The sequence below is a fragment of the Gopherus flavomarginatus genome, chromosome 12 (genome assembly GCF_025201925.1).
Source record: "Gopherus flavomarginatus isolate rGopFla2 chromosome 12, rGopFla2.mat.asm, whole genome shotgun sequence".
Taxonomy (NCBI): Eukaryota; Metazoa; Chordata; order Testudines; family Testudinidae; genus Gopherus; species Gopherus flavomarginatus.
In genome coordinates, this window is record NC_066628.1 from 6,151,872 (window position 1) to 6,170,124 (window position 18,253).

The 18,253-nt window shown below is 51.8% G+C and overlaps 1 protein-coding gene across 1 annotated transcript in view; it reads left to right on the plus strand.

Annotated features, from left to right (window-relative positions):
- The window catches only part of LOC127033375 (zinc finger protein 420-like), a 43,008-nt gene that overhangs the window by 14,744 nt on the left and 10,011 nt on the right, over positions 1-18,253 (plus strand). The window contains exons 2-5 of the mRNA XM_050921412.1: positions 2,054-2,174; positions 4,281-4,480; positions 9,129-9,255; positions 14,473-15,639. Coding sequence (XP_050777369.1) covers positions 4,418-4,480; positions 9,129-9,255; positions 14,473-15,639 — 1,357 coding nt within the window. The 5' untranslated portion in view covers positions 2,054-2,174; positions 4,281-4,417. The remainder of the gene's footprint in view (positions 1-2,053; positions 2,175-4,280; positions 4,481-9,128; positions 9,256-14,472; positions 15,640-18,253) is intronic.

Sequence of the window (18,253 nt, forward strand, 5' to 3'; positions counted from 1 at the left end):
GCATTCGGCATCCTGTGCCCCTCGGTGCGCTTCCCACAGTGAGTCCACCCCAGCGGGGTCCTGGGGAAGCCACAGGGCCCTGCACCCCCACTTGGCAGTCAGACGTGACTCTCAGCCAGCCAGTAACACAGAGGTTTATTCGATGACAGGAACAGGGTCTAAAACAGAGCTTGTAGGTACTGCGAACCAGACCCCTCGGCTGGGTCCATTCTGGGGGGCAGTGAGCCAGACCCCCACGTCTGCACTTCATTTCTCGTCGCCAGCCAGCTCCAGACTAACAACCCCCTCCAGCCCCTCCTCCTCTGCTCAGCTCCTTTCCCAGGCCATGAGGTCACCTGATCCCTTTGTCTCCAACACCTTCAGCTGGCACCTTTGCAGGGGGGGCCCAGGCCAGCAGTTGCTAGGAGACAGAGTGCCAGGCATTTAGGTGCACTGGCCCTTTGCTCTGCCAGATACTTAAGAACTGCCATGGGGACACTGAGGCACCAACACAGTATTCAGAGAAAACATTAAGAACATTCCTAGTTCATCACACCCGTTGAGAGAGGCTGAAATGAGTCTTGTCTCAAGGGACCAAGTGCTCATTGGCACTAAGTATCAGAGGGGTAGCCGTGTTAGTGTGGATCTGTAAAAAGCGATAAGAGTCCTGTGGCACCTTATAGACTAACAGACATATTAGAACACAAGCTTTCGTGGGTGAATACTTGCATCTGACGAAGTGGGTATTCACCCACGAAAGCTCATGCTCCAATACGTCTGTTAGTCTATAAGGTGCCACAGGACTCTTTGTCGCAGTCGTATCTTAGTTCGACTTCCCTGGACGTCCTCGCGGCGGCAAGTCGACTGCCACAGCTCCCCCGTCGATGCTGCTAACTCCTCCTGCCAAAGTGGAGTACGGGTGTTGATCTGCGGTTCGATTTATCGCATCTAGATGAGACAAAAATCGATCCCCAATAGATTGATTACTATCTGGTGGGTTGTATAGATGTACCTTAACTAGTTGGTTTGTTATCTTGGGGTGATCAGTTGCCCACTGTGCAGCCATGGCGGGAGTAGTGGGGTGGGTTCTCTGGCTCACGTAATTACTGTAACATGCCCGAAGAAGAGAAGGGTATGTGACAATGTCCATGTGTGATAATGGAGCCCAAACCCTTCATGCTTTACAAAGGGGTCTGGTTGTGAAGCGAGATAGAGACCAAGACTTGTCGTGTTTGAAGCAACAGGGGTAGCATGTGATGCTCCTCTAATACAAAGGTGATCAGGGCCCTCTTGGGTGAGCTCCTGTCCTAAAGAGCTTCCATTCTAAACAGCCAATGTGTAGGAGGGTAAACTGAGGCACAGTGGGGCTGGGGGAGGAGAGTGACATGCCTCCGGTCACACACAGCAGGTCAATGGCAGACCAGAACCCAGCACTCTGCTCTACCCACAGAACCATGCTGCCTCTGATTGCTTCTGCACCCTCGGGGATCTTTCATGAAGGTCCCCGCTAGAGCCTCACACCCACATTGGCACGGTTATAACAGGGTTGATTCTGCCTGAGATGTGTCTGCAGCAACCTCTCCATAATCAGGAGGCTGGGGCATGCCTGCAGCCTTGGTTGCTGGGCTGGGATAGGTTTCCATCCTGGTTGGTCTGCTGCATGGCCGAGACCAGGTTGGCTGGTCCTGTCTCCCCAGACCGGAGAAGAGGGACCCACTGTTCTCTGGCCCTGCAGCTGGGTCTGAAGGGGAGGTGCAGAAAGTCCAAGGTCATGGCCACCCCACCGAGAGTGGGGATGGGAGGGAAATAGCTGCATAGAAGTACTGAACCACCTCAACGGTAACCGTTTGGAATGGTCCCATCTCCAGTCCATGGTGGGCTTGTCTTCACTGCAGAGTTAACTCACACCTTGCTCCTAACTTGAGGCCCGTCCACATGAGCACAGGGGTGCTTTCAACTCTAGCTGGCTGGCCTGGAAGAGGGTGCCGGCGATAGCCACTGACCCCAGCTACTCAGCTGCTAACATGATGGCTCCGTGCCGCTCAGTGGATCTCTTTGTGCTTTTCCTCTGCAGTGCAGCTGCTCACGAGCTAGGCTAACTCGAGAGGCATTAATGCTGCTGGCAAGATATAGCGAATAAGACCATCAGCCCTCCAGACTTCTAACCTATCCACAGCGATTCTTACTCATCACAGGTAGGTAGGTGTCCAAGCCTCTTTCTCAGGGCAACTCCAGGCCAAATGTCACAAGCAGTGTTTCAGAGCCTTCCCTCTGTGTGAACATCTATGGAGGAACATCTGGAGATCTCGGAAGGGGCAGGCCCCACCCAGGATAGTCGTATCCTTACCACCAGTTCCTCCATGGGAAGGTAAGGCTGAATTCCTCCTTGCCTTGGATTTTCAGAGCAGTGGGTGGTACCTGCCATTTCTCAGTGGTGAAGACAAGTTGGGCTGGTGTCGCAGTAGGGAGGTAGAGAAGGGAAGGATGTAAATGACCTTCAAAGAGCGGGTGAAGAAAGTCCTGGCTCAGTGAATGACATCTCTTCAGTTCCTACCTGGGACTGACAAAACATTCCTAAACTTGGGGGAGAAAAACAGTGTGGAAGTGAAGTGGCCACCGTGGCAGAATGAGGAGTGAAATAGCCCCCCAGTAGGCCTGCTTCCCAGCCCCCTGCTGTAACCCACTAGGCCCCACTCCCCTCCCAGAGCTGGGGGTAGAACCTGGGAGTCCTGACCCCCCAGTTCCCCCGCTCTAACCGCTAGGATCCCCTCCCCAAGCTGGAATCCAGGAGTCCTGACTTCCAGCCCCTCTGGCTCTAACCCACTAGACTCCCCTCCTAGAGCTGTGGATAGAACCCAGGAGTCCTGGTTCCCAGTCTCCCCTAGAACCCTCTCCTTATGAGGACATGGGTTTCATCCCAGTTTCCAGGGGGGAAATGTTTGCATCAGCCCCTTGTTTTAATACCAGCAGCACAACAAGCTTTTAGCAAATCCTAGGCATTCTTCACTGACTGTTCCCTGAAGTGGGGCAACTCAGAGGAGCACAGGCAATGCAAGGCCCACGGGAATACTCCGTTGAGACAGACGAGTGTTAGTTATTGTCTGTGTTGAGTAGTGCCTGGGAGCCTCTCCTCTGGCTCAGGGCTCTGCGGTGCTAGGTGCTGCACAAACACAAAGCAAAGGAATGCTCCCTGATCCAGGAGCTGATTCCCCTTCCCGCCCTCAGCCCCTCCCGCATGGAATCCTTGAAGGGCTTAGAACAAATTGTAGTGGTGTCGTTTCTCTCGTCAATTAGGCCAGCGTTCCCAGATGTGATCCCTGCCCCCTCCCTGTACACCTGATGTTAGGACTATTTGTTTTACAGTAGCTCATGGAGGCTCCAGCTGAGATCAGGGCCCCGTTGTGCCTGGTGCTGCACAGACACACAGTGAGAGACAGGCCCTGCCCCAGCTGAGACCAGGGCCCCGTTGTGCCGGGCGCTGCACAGACACATAGGGAGAGACAGTCCCTGCCCCAGCTGAGATCAGGGCCCTGTTGTGCCAGGCGCTGCACAGACACACAGCAAGAGACAGGCCCTGCCCCAGCTGAGATCAGGGCCCCGTTGTGCCGGGATCTGCACAGACACGCAGGGAGAGAGACAGGCTCTGCCCAAGCTGAGATCAGGGACCCGTTGTGCTGGGCGCTGCACAGACATATAGCGAGAGACAGTCCTTGCCCCAGCTGAGATCAGGGTCCCATTGTGCCGGGCTCTGCACAGACACACAGGGAGAGACAGGCCCTGCCCCAGCTGAAATCAGGGCCCCGTTGTGCCAGGCGCTGCACAGACACACAGCAAGAGACAGGTTCTGCCCCAGCTGAGATCAGGGACCCGTTGTGCCCGGCGCTGCACAGATACACAGGGAGAGACAGGCCCTGCCCCAGCTGAGATCAGGGCCCCAATGTGCCCGGCACTGCACAGACAAACCAGCGAAAGGAAGGGTGGTGGTTGTCCCAAGTTTGCTGATGAGGGACCTGATGTACAGAAAGATGGAGGGATTTGCACAACGAGCCAGAAGTTGAATCCAGCTGTCCTGAGTCCCTTTCTAGGGCCCAAATCACAGGCCCCGTCATTTCTTCCCCCTTCTCCTGCTGGTTCCGGGGCTAGTGCCCTTGGGCCGGGGAGTGCCATGGGACTTGGCATGTCTGCCTTGTGCTCCCCTCTCCTATGGCTCCGAAGGGCAGGAGCCGTCCAGGGCCATGGGCAGCAGGCACAAGGAGAGGTGAGAGCAGGGCCCTAGGAGATCTTTAACCTTCATGTTTCAGGGGCGCAGCCTGAGCTGGGAGCCTGGGTTCCACACTAAGAACAGGGGAGAATCTCGCACTTTTGAAGCATTCAAGGCAGAGGCCAGCGCTGGGGGAAGGGCCGATCCTGCCTGTGACACAAGAGATGGTCGCTGTGCATGGAAGGAAACAGAGGTGTCATTGCTGGAGAGAAGCAGGGAGCAGCCCCTAACCCCAGTCAGGTGCATCCCCAGCCAGCCTCTGACACCATCAGTGCCCTGGTGACAAATGTCTCAGATCTGCTTCCTGCCCCAGTGGCTATGCTCTCCCACGTCCTTTGAAGAATCAGAGAATCAGTCTATATAAAGTATAGCAGCCCTCCAAGTCATGCAAAGCCAGTCCATATAAAGTTGGGCTGTCAATTAATAGCCGTTAACTCGAGCGATTCATTTGTTTTGCATTATCTCGATTATAAAATTAATTACAATGAATCAGTTTTAATCGCACTGTTAAACAATCATAGCAATAATACCAATTGAAATGTATTCTAAATATTTTTGGATGTCTTTCTACATTTTCAAATATATTGATTTCAGTTACAATACAGAATACAAAGTGTACAGTGCTCACTTGATCTGATCACAAATAGATCAATAGTAGAAAAGACAAACAACATAAATAGTATGTTTGGTTTCACCTCGTGCAAGCACTGCTGTGTGATCTCTTTATCATGAAAGTGCAACTTACAAATGTAGAATTATTTTCTACATAACGGCACTCAAAAACAAAACAGTGTAAAACTTTAGCACCTACAAGTCCACTCAGTCCTACTTCTTGTTCAGCCAATCGCTAAGAGAAACAAGTTTGTTTATATTTACAGGAGATAATGCTGCCCGCTTCTTGTTTACAATGTCACCTGAAAGTGAGAACGGGTGTTCACATGGAACTTTTGTAGCCGGGGTGTTAAGGTATTTATGTGCCAGATGCACTAAACATTTGTATGCCCCCTCATGCTTCGACTTGTAGATTGCTTATCTTATTTTACAGTGCAAATATTTGTAATAAAATATAATCATATAAAGCGAGCACTGTACATTTTGTATTCTGCATTGTAATTGAAATCAGCGTATTTGAAAATGTAGAAAAACGTCCAAAAATCTTTATAACACATTTCCATTGATATTCTAGGATTGTTTAATAGTTCGATTAAAACTGCAACGAATTTTTTAAATCTCGCGATTAATCCGTTATTTTTTAAAATCGTTTGATAGCCCTAATATAAAGCATAGTAGCCCTCTGCCCCTGAGTTAGTCCATAGGAAACCTCCAATTTCCTAATCCTTAGGTCCTGCTGCCACCTTGTGGCCACTCTCTGTCATTCTAGGACCTCAAGTCCCCATTTGTTTTTTCTCTTCCATTCTTCCCCCGTCACCCCCTGCATCCCCATCACAACAGTTTCAAACAGGGCAACGGGTGACCACCTTTGGGGAGGCTAGCCCACCGGCCCTGGCCCTTCCACCTACCCTGGGCGAGGGGCTGGGTTGCTCGAGATTAGCCCCTGGACCATTTCCCTGCCCCCCGGGGTGAGCTGCCCAGGGCAGGCGGAGGGTCTGGCGCTCCCCACAGCAGCCCAGGCTTCCTGGGCGGCTCTTACTACAGCCCAGCTCTCCGGCTTGGTGAGGGAGTGGGGCTAGGGTGACCAGACAGCAAGTGTGAAAAATCAGGACAGGCGTTGGGTGGCAATAGGAGCCTATACAAGAAAAATACCCAAACATCGGGATTGTCCCTATAAAATTGGGACATCTGGTCACCCTAAGTGTGGCCTGGGGGGTGGGGGGTGTGGACAGTGGAGGAGCAGGGCCTTGTGGTGAGGGGGGGGGGCTAAGGCCCACAGGGAACTGACCGGCACCATCCCTGAGCCTTGAGCGCGTGGGGAGCAGAGCTGCAAGGAAGCCGGGACAAATGGTGTCCCAGAGTCATTCAGCCCAGGACCAGGACTTGAACTCTGCATTTCAGGACTGTCCTTCACCCAGTTCGGGACGGACATTCATGCTAACAGCAGGTCCCCTATCTTAGGGGTAAGTGGCATCTCCATCTGAGCAGCTCGGGGAGGCGTATTCATGTACGCTGTAGCTCGGGCTACAAAAACCTGGGACACGCAAGCCTCCAGACCAGACCCAACCCTTCACCTCCCCACAGCCACCCGCACTCAAGCTCCAGCCCCTCCTACTATTGCTCTGAGCCCCAGGCCCCCTTGGGCTGCCTGCCCCCTCATAAAGGGTCCCAGGGGCAGTCCAGCTCCGTACTGCCCCAGCCTTCTGGCTACCGCCCTTGCCCACGTGGGCAGCCTTGGAAGGATTTGATTTTTATGGGTAAACATTGAATCGCCGCATGCAGAACCCGAGGAAAAAATATTTCCTTTGCTAAGCATCGAAATTTACGGACAGGCAAAATAAGAAAAATTCTGCTTGAGAACCTCTGAGTTTGCTTTAAGGCTCCTGACTATGAAGGCTTTGTGGTTGACCATTTGTGTTTTAACATTTATACAGCTTGACTGGCTGGAAACTCTGCGTCTACTGATGTTAAATAATCATTGTTTGACATCCTCCACATCTCGTCCCATAATTTCCCACCACTGTGACAGTTTAAATGGCTGAAAATTTTAAAAAGGTTCAAATCCAGATTTTTGCACAAATAGATAAACTGCAGCCCTAGATCAGGATAACTACATCGCTCAGGAGTGTGAAAAACCCAGTCAGTGGTGGATTATCCAGTGGGCCTATGGGGCCTGTGCCAGGGGCCCCGGCCAACTGGGGGGCCCAGAAAAATGGGCACTCCAGCAGAAATCCACTGCAGGGCAGGGGAAGCCCAGTGCTCTTGCAGAAGCTGTGGGGTGGGCAGGGTGTCCAGGGGCCCAGCAGAAGCACCGGGAGGCTGGGGTGGGCAAAGACCCAGTGCCGTGACAGAAGTGTGTGGTGGAGGGGGAAGGTCCAGTACCCGGACCCCAGCTCCGGCCCTGGGACTGGAGAAGCTCTGGCTCCCTGCCATGGCCTCAGGCTGGGGGAGTTCTCACTCCCTGCTGTGGCCCCCAGGCCCTGATGTGTCTGGGTGTGTGGGGGGAGGGACGGACAGAGCTTCTCTGGTCTTGGGGCCACAGCTGTGGGGGGCAGAAAGGAGCCAACAAGTTGCGGGGCGGCAGTGGATGGGGGGCCTGCAATGGGGGCAGGGGCACAGGCGGAAGGGTGGGGAGGGGCCCCGGGAAACCTTAATCTGCCTCTGCCCACAGCAGGAAAGACCCCTGGAGAACACAGGTGAGTATTGAGGATGATATTGGGCGGAGGTAGGGGGACCAGACAGAAAGGGTGAAAAATCGGGACGTGGGGGGGTAATAGGAGCCTATATACGAAAAAGCCCCAAATATTGGGACAGTCCCTATAAAATCGGGAGCTCCGGTCACCCTAGGCGGAGGGGTGGGGAGGGGGTGCTAAGAAAACAGGCCTTTTGTTTGAAGTACAATGTTTTCAAGCCTGCCTAGGGCTCTGCCTCTGCTTTATTCGCTCCCAGCTGCCACCAGAGGGCCCTGGCTGTGGGGATGGGAGGGCCCCGCTTTCTGTCTCTCTCCCTTTAATACTATTGAGCTTCCTGGGTCAGCCCCATGCGCCGGGTTGCTGCCTTCTCCATTGTGATCTAGGAGCTTGCACCCCCCAGCAGCTGCTGCTGACCTGGACCCCCCCTGTGCCCAGCCCGGGTGGGGACTTTCTCCGGTGCCTGCAGGTGAAGGGGAGACCTGGGGGAAAGGGCTGGAGCTGGGCAGGAAAGTGACTCTGCCCTGGGGGCTGGGACTAGGGGTGCTGCCGCTGCCCCCTCCCCGGCTTGAAGGGGTTCCCATCATATCCAGGGTTTGCAGCCCCCCACTGTACAGATTATTCCCGCGCCCCTGGGACCCACTGCCCGTGGGGACTGTGTCCCCCTTTTCTAGCATTGGGCTTAGAGATTCTGTTACTGGGGGCGGGGGGTTAGTCCTGGTGGAAGGGGCCGGGTTGGCGCTGGGATAAAGTGACCCCGAGTTTTCCCAGCCTGGTGGAGCCAATTCTACATAGATATTTTTGGTCAAGGTCCAGATTTCTTGGTCGAGGCGTCATTAAAGTCCAGAGTCCCATTTTTTCACACCACAATCACCAGAGGCTGATTAAGGTCTCCTGGGTATGCTGGGCCAGAGCATTGGAGCGGGGGGGGTGGGGGCGGTGCCAGAACCGTGGCCCTGCCCCACCCTTCCACCTGCAGCCCCGCCCACAGCCCCATCCTGTTCCGCCCCTTCCCCGTGGTCCCGCCCCCCTGCTCGCTCTTTAGCCCCCCCCCCCCCCCCGCTAGGGTGACCAGACAGCAAATGTGAAAAATCGGGACAGAGGGTGGGGGGGTAATAGGAGCCTATATAAGAAAAAGACCCAAAAATCAAGACTGTCCCTATAAAATCGGGACATCTGGTCACCCTATCCCCCCACTGTGGCGCCGAGACCGGAGAAGCTCTTCCAGCCTCGGGGCTGCAGTGGGGGAAGGCTTTTCCAGGGCCCTCAAATTGGCTGGGGAGGCGGTCGGGATTCCTGTCCATGGACCCTGCTGAGGGGCTCCATCTCCTGTACCAGCCTCTGGCTAGTAGGCCTGTGACAACCGGGAAGGCCCCTGCCCCCCTCCTTCAGCTGGGAGGGACAAGGAGCTCTCTCTTCTCCCCACCCTGAAGCTTCCTGGCAGCTCTGAGCAGGGTGAGGGTGGGATTCTGCTACTTGGTGTCCCCCGCCCCCCAAGCTTCCATTTTATCGTACCTCCTCCCCCATGACTAGCGGGATTGTGGCTGGGGCAGCAGGTGCTAAGTGGGGAACTCTTGTTGTCCCAGGTGCTGGTGAGCTTCGAGGAGGTGGCTGTGTATTTCACCCAGGGGCAGGGGGCTCTGCTGGACCCCGCTCAGAGAGCCCTCTACAGGGACGTCATGCAGGAGAACTATGTGATGGTGACCTCACGAGGTAAGGGATTCCCGTCCCCTCGGTTATTAGACGCTGCAGTGGGGAGGTCTGTGATGTGGCCAGTTCACCTTCTCAAGTTCTTCCCTGGTCCATTAAATTTCAGGGGACTGGGTCCCATCATCCCAGATTCAGAGAGAGAGATTTTCATCCACACACCCCCACCCCCCATCAGCCATCTGCTTTTCCCCAGGGGTTCAGTGACCATGTTCCCATCCGTTCAGATCCCATGTCCCCCCAGCGCATCACAGGGTCATATTACAATCAATGTGCTTTGTGACAAAGGCTCTACCAATGGATGGGACACCCTGATCTCGTCTGATTTCACTCCCCTCTGACTTGACTTTCTCACTGTCACCACAGCAGGTGGAGCTGTTCAGAGACTCGACCGGCTCTCTTAGAATCCTTAAACTCTTTGGTGCCGAAATTCGGCAGCGGGAGCTGGCTCTGCAGAAGCTTCCAGCCATGTGTCTCTGGCTACTTGGGCTCCAGGCCAAGGTGAAACTTGGCAACAGGGGCTGACTCTAAGCAGGAATCTTTCATTTCCTAGATGCATAGCTTATAAAGTCAGATGGGACTTCTGTGATCAACTTGTCTGATATCCAGCTACATATAAGTCATAGCAGGGGTAACAGATTCTGCCTAAAAGTGGGAGGACCACAAGGCCCTGCTCCCTTCATGACCCCACCCTTCCCCTTCTTCTTCCCCCCGAAGCCACACCTCCGAGCCAAGTCAGAAGCTGGCCCTGTCCCACCCCCGACCCGGTTCCCTGCCTCCCCAGACTCCCTGCCAATTGGAGGATCCGTGGCTCCACACAGCTGCCTGCATGGCTCTTACCCCGATCCGGCTCCAGCTTCTGGCTGAGGGTGGGGCCTTAGGGGCCAAACAGCCACAGCCAGGCCATGGTAGGATCCGCCTGGGCAGCTGTGACCCACAAACCTACCATCTGCCCTGGGCAGCAGGCCTGGGGGCAGGGACATGGGTTGGGGGTTGTTCTTAGGGCCCTCCTGCCCCGGGCAGGTGGAGGATCCAGACCTTCCCACAGCTGCCCAGGCTCCCAGGGCCGCTGTTACCTGGGCTGGGCTCCAGCTTCTGGCCTGGCTGGAAGCAGGGCCTTGGGGGGAAAAGGAGGGGTGGGGGCCGGGCCCTTGGAGAAAAGTGGACAGGCATGGTCCCTTCTCTCGCATCCCCCGTTCTGACGCCCCTGGGCCATGAGACTTTCCTGAGTCACTTACTGTTTGAATTAGAACAGAGCTTTCAGGACAACAACCTGGCTTGATTTAAAAATGTCCCGTTAAGGAGAACCTGCATCACCCTTGGTAAGTTGTTGCAGTGGTTAATTCCCTTCACCGTTAAAATACTGTGCCGTTTTTCAAATCCTTGGATCGTTCTTATGGCTCTTCTCTGAACGTGCTCCATATTGTCCGTATTCTTCTTGGACACCAGAACTGGACGCAGTATTCTAGCCGAGGTCGCACTGTGGTAAATTCAGAGGTAAAATAACAACCTCTCTGCTCCTACCCGAGATTCCCCTGTTTATGCCTCCAAGCATCTCAGTTGTCCTTTTAGTCACTGCATCGCGCTGGGAGCTCATGTTTAGCTGATTATCCACCATGACACCCAAATCTACGTCAGAATTACTGCCTCTTCGTAGTGAGCCCCCCAGCCTGTAAGTACGGCCAATGTTCTCTGTTCCTAGATGTGGACATTTACATTTAGCCGTGTTGAAACATCTGTTGTTGGCTTGGCACCCAGTTCACCAAGTGGTCCCGATCGCTCGGCGTCAGTGACCTGTTCTCTTCGTTATTTACCACTCCCCCCATTTTTGTGTCATCGGCAAACTTCATTAGTGATGATTTTATGTTTTCTTCCAGGTCATTAATAAAAATGTTAAATAGCGTAAGGGCAAGAACTGGCCGGAAACACACTCACTCGATGGCGATTCCCTGTTTAAAATGTTGAGACCCACCAGTTAGCCAGCTTTAAAACCATTCATGTGGGCCCTGTTAATTTTATATCGTTCTAGTTTTTTAATCAAAATGTCACGTGGTAGCAAGTCACGCGCCTTACAGAAGTCTAAGTATAATTACATCAACACTAGGACCTTTTCAACTAGGGTTGCCAACCTTCCAGGATTGTCCTGGAGTCTCCAGGATTTAAAGATTAATCTTTAATTAAAGATTATATCGTGTGATGAAACCTCCAGGAATACGTCCAACCAAAATGGGCAACCCTCTTTTCAACCAAATATGTAATCTCATCAAAGAAAGATATCAAGGTTGTTGGACAGGATCTATTTTCCATAAATACATGTTGATTGGCATTAATTATGTTACCCTCCTTCGATTCTTTATTAATCAAGTACTGTATCAGCTGCTCCCTTATGTTGCCCAGTCATCCCATTTACCCTTTTTAAATGTTGGCACAAGATTAGCTTTCTTCCAGTCTTCTGGAAATTCCTTGGTTTTCCAAGACTTATTGAAAATCAACATTAATGATCCAGTGAGCACCTCAGCCAGTTCTTTTAACTCTTGGGTGCAAGTTATCTGGTCCTGCAGATTTAAAAATGTGTAACTTTAGTAGCTGCTGTTGAACAGCCTCCTGAGGTACTCCTGAAATGGAAAGAGTATCATTATATAATAGACTACATTATCTGTTTCCTCCCCAAGTATGGGACAGAAATATTTGTTGAACACTTCTGCCTCATCTGCATTATTGTAGAAAATTCTACCATTTCCCTCTTGCAGTACCATTGTTAGGATTCTTTTTGTTCCTAATGGACTTAAAAAACTTCTTATTGTCCTTCACTCCGCTAGCCATAGAGTTTGTCTTTTTTCTCTTTGCTTTCCTTATCAATTTTCTACAATGTCTAGCGTCTGATTTATATTAGTTACTATTAACTTTTCCTTTCTACCATTTTTAATATATCTTATATATTTAAATTTTTATAGCTGCATTCACTTCCTCTCTAAGCCAGTTCATTTTTTTTACCCAATAGATCCTCCTTCCTGGATTGTGGGCCATTGCTTTTTGAGCATCAAGTTCTTAAACAATTCCCAATTGTCATTCAATTTTTTCTGCTTAAATTCTTCCTCTGAGCTTATCTGGCTCATTATTGTCTTCAGATTTGCGAAACTGGACCAAGTATATAAATGTGATCAAGTCGTGATCGCTGGTACCTAAGTTACCATTGATTGTTTGAGTGGGTAACTGCCACCTATAATGTTTAGGGATTTCAAGGACGTTTTAGCACTGGTGGCATGAGACCTCCAGCGTATATCACTCAAACTGAAGTCCCCCATGATCACACAGCTTTTTCCCCCTACCCTTTATAGATAGGTTCTTAAGGAGCTGGTCATCCTGTTCCCTAGTGAAATTTGAGGGTCTGAAGCAGATACCAACTAATACCCCATCTTGTGCTTTATCTGTTAGGACATTGATCCATAACCATTGAAGATCATTTTCTTCCAAGTCATCAGTGATGTCACTGGCTCCCCACTTTTGCCCACTCTGTCCTTCCTAGATAGGTTATAGCCATTTATTTTAACCTTCCAGTCATGGGAATCATGCTACCAGGGATCCGTAATATCAGCGAGATCAGATTTATGCTCGGAAATGAGTCATTCCAGTTCCTCTTGTTTCTTCCCCAGGTTCCTAATATTGGCAATTCAAGAATTTCTTCTCTTTGTGTCCTTTGCATCCTTGATTAATTTTGTTCCCACCATTTTGCTTTTGTGCTGAGTGCTCTGAATGTTCCTCTTTTTACCCTGCCCTTTTGTTATTAAACGCCCTCCTAATTACCGTAGGCAAATCAGTCCCTGAGAAGATTGGTCCCTCTTCTACTGAGGTAGAGGCCTTCCAAATGATACAGCCCTCTCTTCACAGAAAAGGTGGACCAGTGTCCCCAAACCCTCAAACTCTCCACCTTATGCCCTTTATCGAGCCAGTGATTCACTTCCAGAATCTATTGCCTTCTGTCTTCTTTTTCCCATGGGCCAGGAAGGGTCTCAGAGAAGATCGCTCGGACATTCCTCTTCTTCTGCACTCTGAGTTCCCTGATGGCATCTACTATCTGCAGGATATCCCACGATGCAGTGTGTACCAAAGTTGTTTTGTTCAGGCTAGACAACAGGAACTGCTCATTCCTGGCTATGGGCGGTGTTCCTTCCAGGGAGCTCACAATGCAATTAGGCAGCTTCAGTATTTTGGATACCAACAGGGCCGCCCAGAGGATTCAGGGGGCCTGGGGTCTTCGGCGGCGGGGAATTGCTGCCAAAGATCTGGTACTTCAGCGGCGGGTCCTGGGGCGGAAGGACCCCCTGCCGCTGAATTGCCACCGAAGACCCGCCCCGGGACCCGCCCCAGGACCCGCCGCTGAAGTGCTGGAAGGACCATCTGCTGTGGGTCTTCAGGGCACTTCGGCGGCTGGTTCTGGAGCGGAAGGACCGCCCGCCGCCAAATTGCTGATGATGACCTGGAACGGAAGAAGCTCCGGGGGCCCGGGCCCCAGGAGAGTTTTCTGGGGCCCCGGGAGTGAGTGAAGGACCCCGCTCCAGGGGCCCCGAAAAACTATCATGGGGACCCCTGCAGGCCCGGGGCTGGGGCAAATTGCCCCTCTTGCCCGCCCACCCCCCGGGCGGCTCTGGATACCAGTAAAGGATTTATTACTAGAATTGGTCTGACAACTACAAAGTTGGGTGTGTGCAGGCCTGGGTTCATTAACATCTGGAGCAGAAATCCCCCATCATGCAGTGCTTCCCTGCTTTTCTGGTCCTAGAGTTCAATGTGGTTCTTGCCTTGGAATCTCTGGTCTCCAGTCTGTACACTAATGGAGATGCCTCCCTGTCCCATCTTCGATGCAAATGAGGCTAGGGGAGTTGCCTTAATCCTGTCACCCTTGTCCGGGTGGGGGCGGGGGTGGGTTAGGTGTGTCTTCCACGGCCTTTTCATTGCTTTTTGTAAGTCTTTCTTCTGACTGGCTTTGGTTTAAGCAGAGGCTGAGGAAGGGGGGTGGGGTGAGTCAGACAGGCTGGATCCTGCCCCCTGGCTCCCCAAGAACACAGAGCTGACAGGTAACAGATGAGGCAGACTATCCCAGTTGTAATGGCTCATGGAGCACCGGGAACCCACTTCAGAGAAGTTAAAACGACAGAAGGGTTAGAAATTTTACCTATCTCAATTTCCCCATCAGTTATCCTGCCGTGTTCCCTCTCTTTGCAGTTCCCCTTTTGCCTGGCACAGGGAATGACTCGCGTCCAGATTCTCTCTCTGTCCCAGAAGTTGGCAAGATGGTGAGTGAGAACGGGGAGGAGAAGCCACGGCAGGATGGCCTTGGGCAAGCAAAACCACACGGAGTGTTATCGGCGACATCAGAAAGGAACTTTCTCCAGAGTCACGCAAAGGGCTCCAGAAGTCAATGCGGGTCAGAGAGGCAGCAGGGAAACCAACCAGGGGAGAACGTGGCTCAATCCATTCACCGTGCAGGAGGATGCAGCGATCTCAAGGAAACCGCAGCCCGGCCAAGAATCCACGCCGGAGAGAGAGACAACACGTGCGCGGAGTGCGGGAAAAGCTTTCATTGGCGCTCGTATCTTATTAGACATCAGAGAACCCACACGGGGGAGAAATCCTATAAATGCCTTGACTGCGGGAAAAGCTTCAGTCAGAGCTCGCTTCTCATCAGACATCAGCGAACCCACACGGGAGAAAGACCCTATAAGTGCCTGGAATGTGGGAAAAGTTTTAGTGACAACTCGCACCTCATCGCCCATCACAGAATCCACACGGGCGAAAGGCCCTACAAATGCCTTGAGTGCGGGAAAAGTTTCATACAAAGCTCCGTTCTTGTTGCCCATCAGAGAATCCACACAGGAGAAAGACCCTATAAATGCCCCGACTGTGGGGAAAGGTTCAGTCGGACCTCAGAGCTTATTGTGCATCACAGAATCCACACGGGCGAGGAACCCTACAAATGCCTGGACTGTGGGAAGACTTTCAATCGGAACTCCAACTTCGTGGTACATCAGAGACTGCACACGGGGGAGAGGCCCTGTAAATGCCGGCACTGTGGGAAAAGCTTCAGGCAGAGCTCCAACCTGATTGCGCATCAGAGAATCCACACGGGAGAGAAACCCTACAACTGCCTAGAATGTGGGAAAAGCTTCATTCAGAGCTCACAGCTCATTACCCATCAGCGACTGCACAGGGGGGAGAAACCCTACAAATGCTCGGACTGTGGGAAAGGTTTCAACCTGAGCTCCAGCCTCATTAGACATCAGGGAATCCACACGGGAGAGAAGCCCTATTACTGCCTTCACTGCGGGAAAAGCTTCAGCCAGAGCTCCCAACTCATTGTGCACCAGAAAATCCACATGGGAGCCAAACCTTGAGGGTGGCAGAAGTGTCAGCCTGGGTTAGTTTGTGCCAGGCATCAGCAAATGCACCCAGGGAAGAGACCTCTTAAAGGTCGTTACCGTGGGAAAAGTTCCAAGCAGAGCTAACGCCATTTGGACATCAGACACTCCACCCAGGAGAGAAATTTGAGGATCATGGGAGAAGGGTTGCGGTTAGAGAGGTGCTGCCCCATATCATTACCCCTCTGAGAGGCACTGGTTTCCGTAACATCCCAGTGTAGGACGCCTGCAAAAGCCTAAAGCCCTAGGAATCTCCTCTCAAAGCAAGCCCCATTGGCTGTTCCGCTCGACTAGGAATTAGGCATAGGTAGCACATTTCTCCTGACCCGGACCAAACCTCCAACGCATTTACTCGTCTCGACCGACTCTGAGTATCTCGTTCGCAATAGTCCCCACTGTTAGCAGAGTGATTGTCAGAGTCGCTGAGTTCTTCCTTTGGGACCAGTGCTGGGTTTACAATGGCACCAGCCTGCTTGCTGTTCTCCACCCCGTCCCTCCGTGTGAGTGGTGGGCAGGGCCTCAGGGCAGAGAGGCCAAGTGGGGGTGGGGCCTCGGGGTGGAGAGCGGGTGGGCTTCGGGGGGGGGGGGAGAGAAGAGGCCAAGCAAGAGTGGAGCCTCAGGGCAGAGAAACTGAACGGGGGCAGGGCCTTGGGGCAGAGCGTGGGCAGGTCTCAGGGGGAAGAGGCCAGGTGGGGGTGAGGCCTCTGGGGAAGAGGCCAGGTGAGGGCGGGGCCTCAGGAAAGAATGGGAGGCAGGGCCACAGTCTGGGTGCCGGTGCCCAAAAAAGATGAATCCGACCCAGTGCCGACAGATTGTCTCATTCTCAGGTCTTCTCACTGTGCCGTAGGTTGTGCTGGAGAAGCTGCCGGCTCTGTTTATAGAACGAAAGAGGCGATTCTCAAAGAGCTGGAGCAGGGGAGAGAAAAACATGGTGGAGAAGCCTCCATGTTACTTGGAGGCAAGGGGGTGAGTTACAGCAATTCCCCTCCTTTGCCCGTCACCTTCATGGTCTCCCCTCATGACAGCAGCATCTGTCCAAGCCATGGAGAGTTTATTTCCCCCGTTCTACCCTTCCTCCTCTCAAAGTGTCACATGCCGCACTGCTCTCAGGTACCCAGGGTTAGGAATTGCTCTTTGAGACGCTGTGATCCTATGTCAGACTCACCAGGGTTGGAGCTGAAATTGTCATGATACCAGTGTATCCCAAATCCAATGTGAGCCTTCTGAGTTTAAACCCCACTTCATTGATAAAGCAGCTTCTGGGCATTTTCCTGCCAAGCTCAGCCTGTTTGCAGATGGGAAGGTTGTTTTTTTATAAGGTTTTGAATAATGCAAATTAATGCACATTGGAAAACATAATCCCAACTATACATATAAAATGATGGGGTCTAAATGAGGTGTTTACACTCAGGAAAGATCTTGGAGTCATTGTGGATAATTCTCTGTGCAGCGACAGTCAAAAAAGCAAACAGAATGTTGGGAATCATTAAGAAAGGGATAGATAATAAAACAGAAAATATCATATCACCTCTATATAAATCCATGGTACACCCACATCTTGAATACTGCATGCAGATGTTGTTGCCCCATCTCAAAAAAGATATATTGGAATTGGAAAAGGTTCAGAAAAGGGCACCAAAAATGATTAGGGGTACAGAATGACTTCCGTATGAGGAGAGTTTAATAAGACTGGGACCTTTCAGCTTGGAAAAGAGACAACTAAGGGCGGTTATGATTGAGGTCTATGAAATCATGACTGGTGTGGAGAAAGCAAATAAGGACATGTTATTTACTCTTTGGCATAACACAAGAACTAGGGGTCACCAAATGGAATTAATAGGCAGCAGGTTTACAACAAACAAAAGGAATATTTCTTCACACTATGCATTATCAACCTGTGGAACTCCTTGCCAGAAGATGTTGTGAAGGCCAAGACTATAACAGGTTCAAAAAAGAACTTGATAAGTTCGTGGAGGATAGATCCATCAATCGCTATTAGCCAGGATGGGCAGGGATGGTGTCCCTAGTCCCTGTTTCTCAGAAGCTGGGAATGGGCGACGGGGTGGATCCCTTGATGATTCCCTGTTCTGTTCATTCTCTCTGGAGCCCCTGGCATTGGCCACTGTTGGAAGACAGGATCCTGGGCTAGGTGGACCTTTGGTCTGATCTAGTGTGGCCATCCTTGTGGTCTTATTTTGTTTTTCATTATGAGGTTGCAAACCTTTTGTAAATAATAGGGCTAAATAAGAAGAGGTCTCCGGGGGAAGTGGGAATAGGCAGTTCAGCAGAGAACACAGGTACATCCGTTTTTCTCTGCATCACATCGAACATACTCTGCGATGTCAGTGTGTATGAACCTGAAATAGTTTTACTGCCCGCCCTCAAAGAGTCAGGTATTGTTTATGTCCTTGAAGGCCATTTGGTCACACATGTCATGCTTCGTTTAGCCTGACGGGACGTCATGTCGACGCACTGGGGACTGCATGAGAAGCGAGCGATTTTCCTTTCTTTTAGTCTGTTTCCACACCCTTTTGGTGTGAGTTTTTAGTGTGGTTTGAGCAATGGTCGTTATGAGTAACCATGGGCAC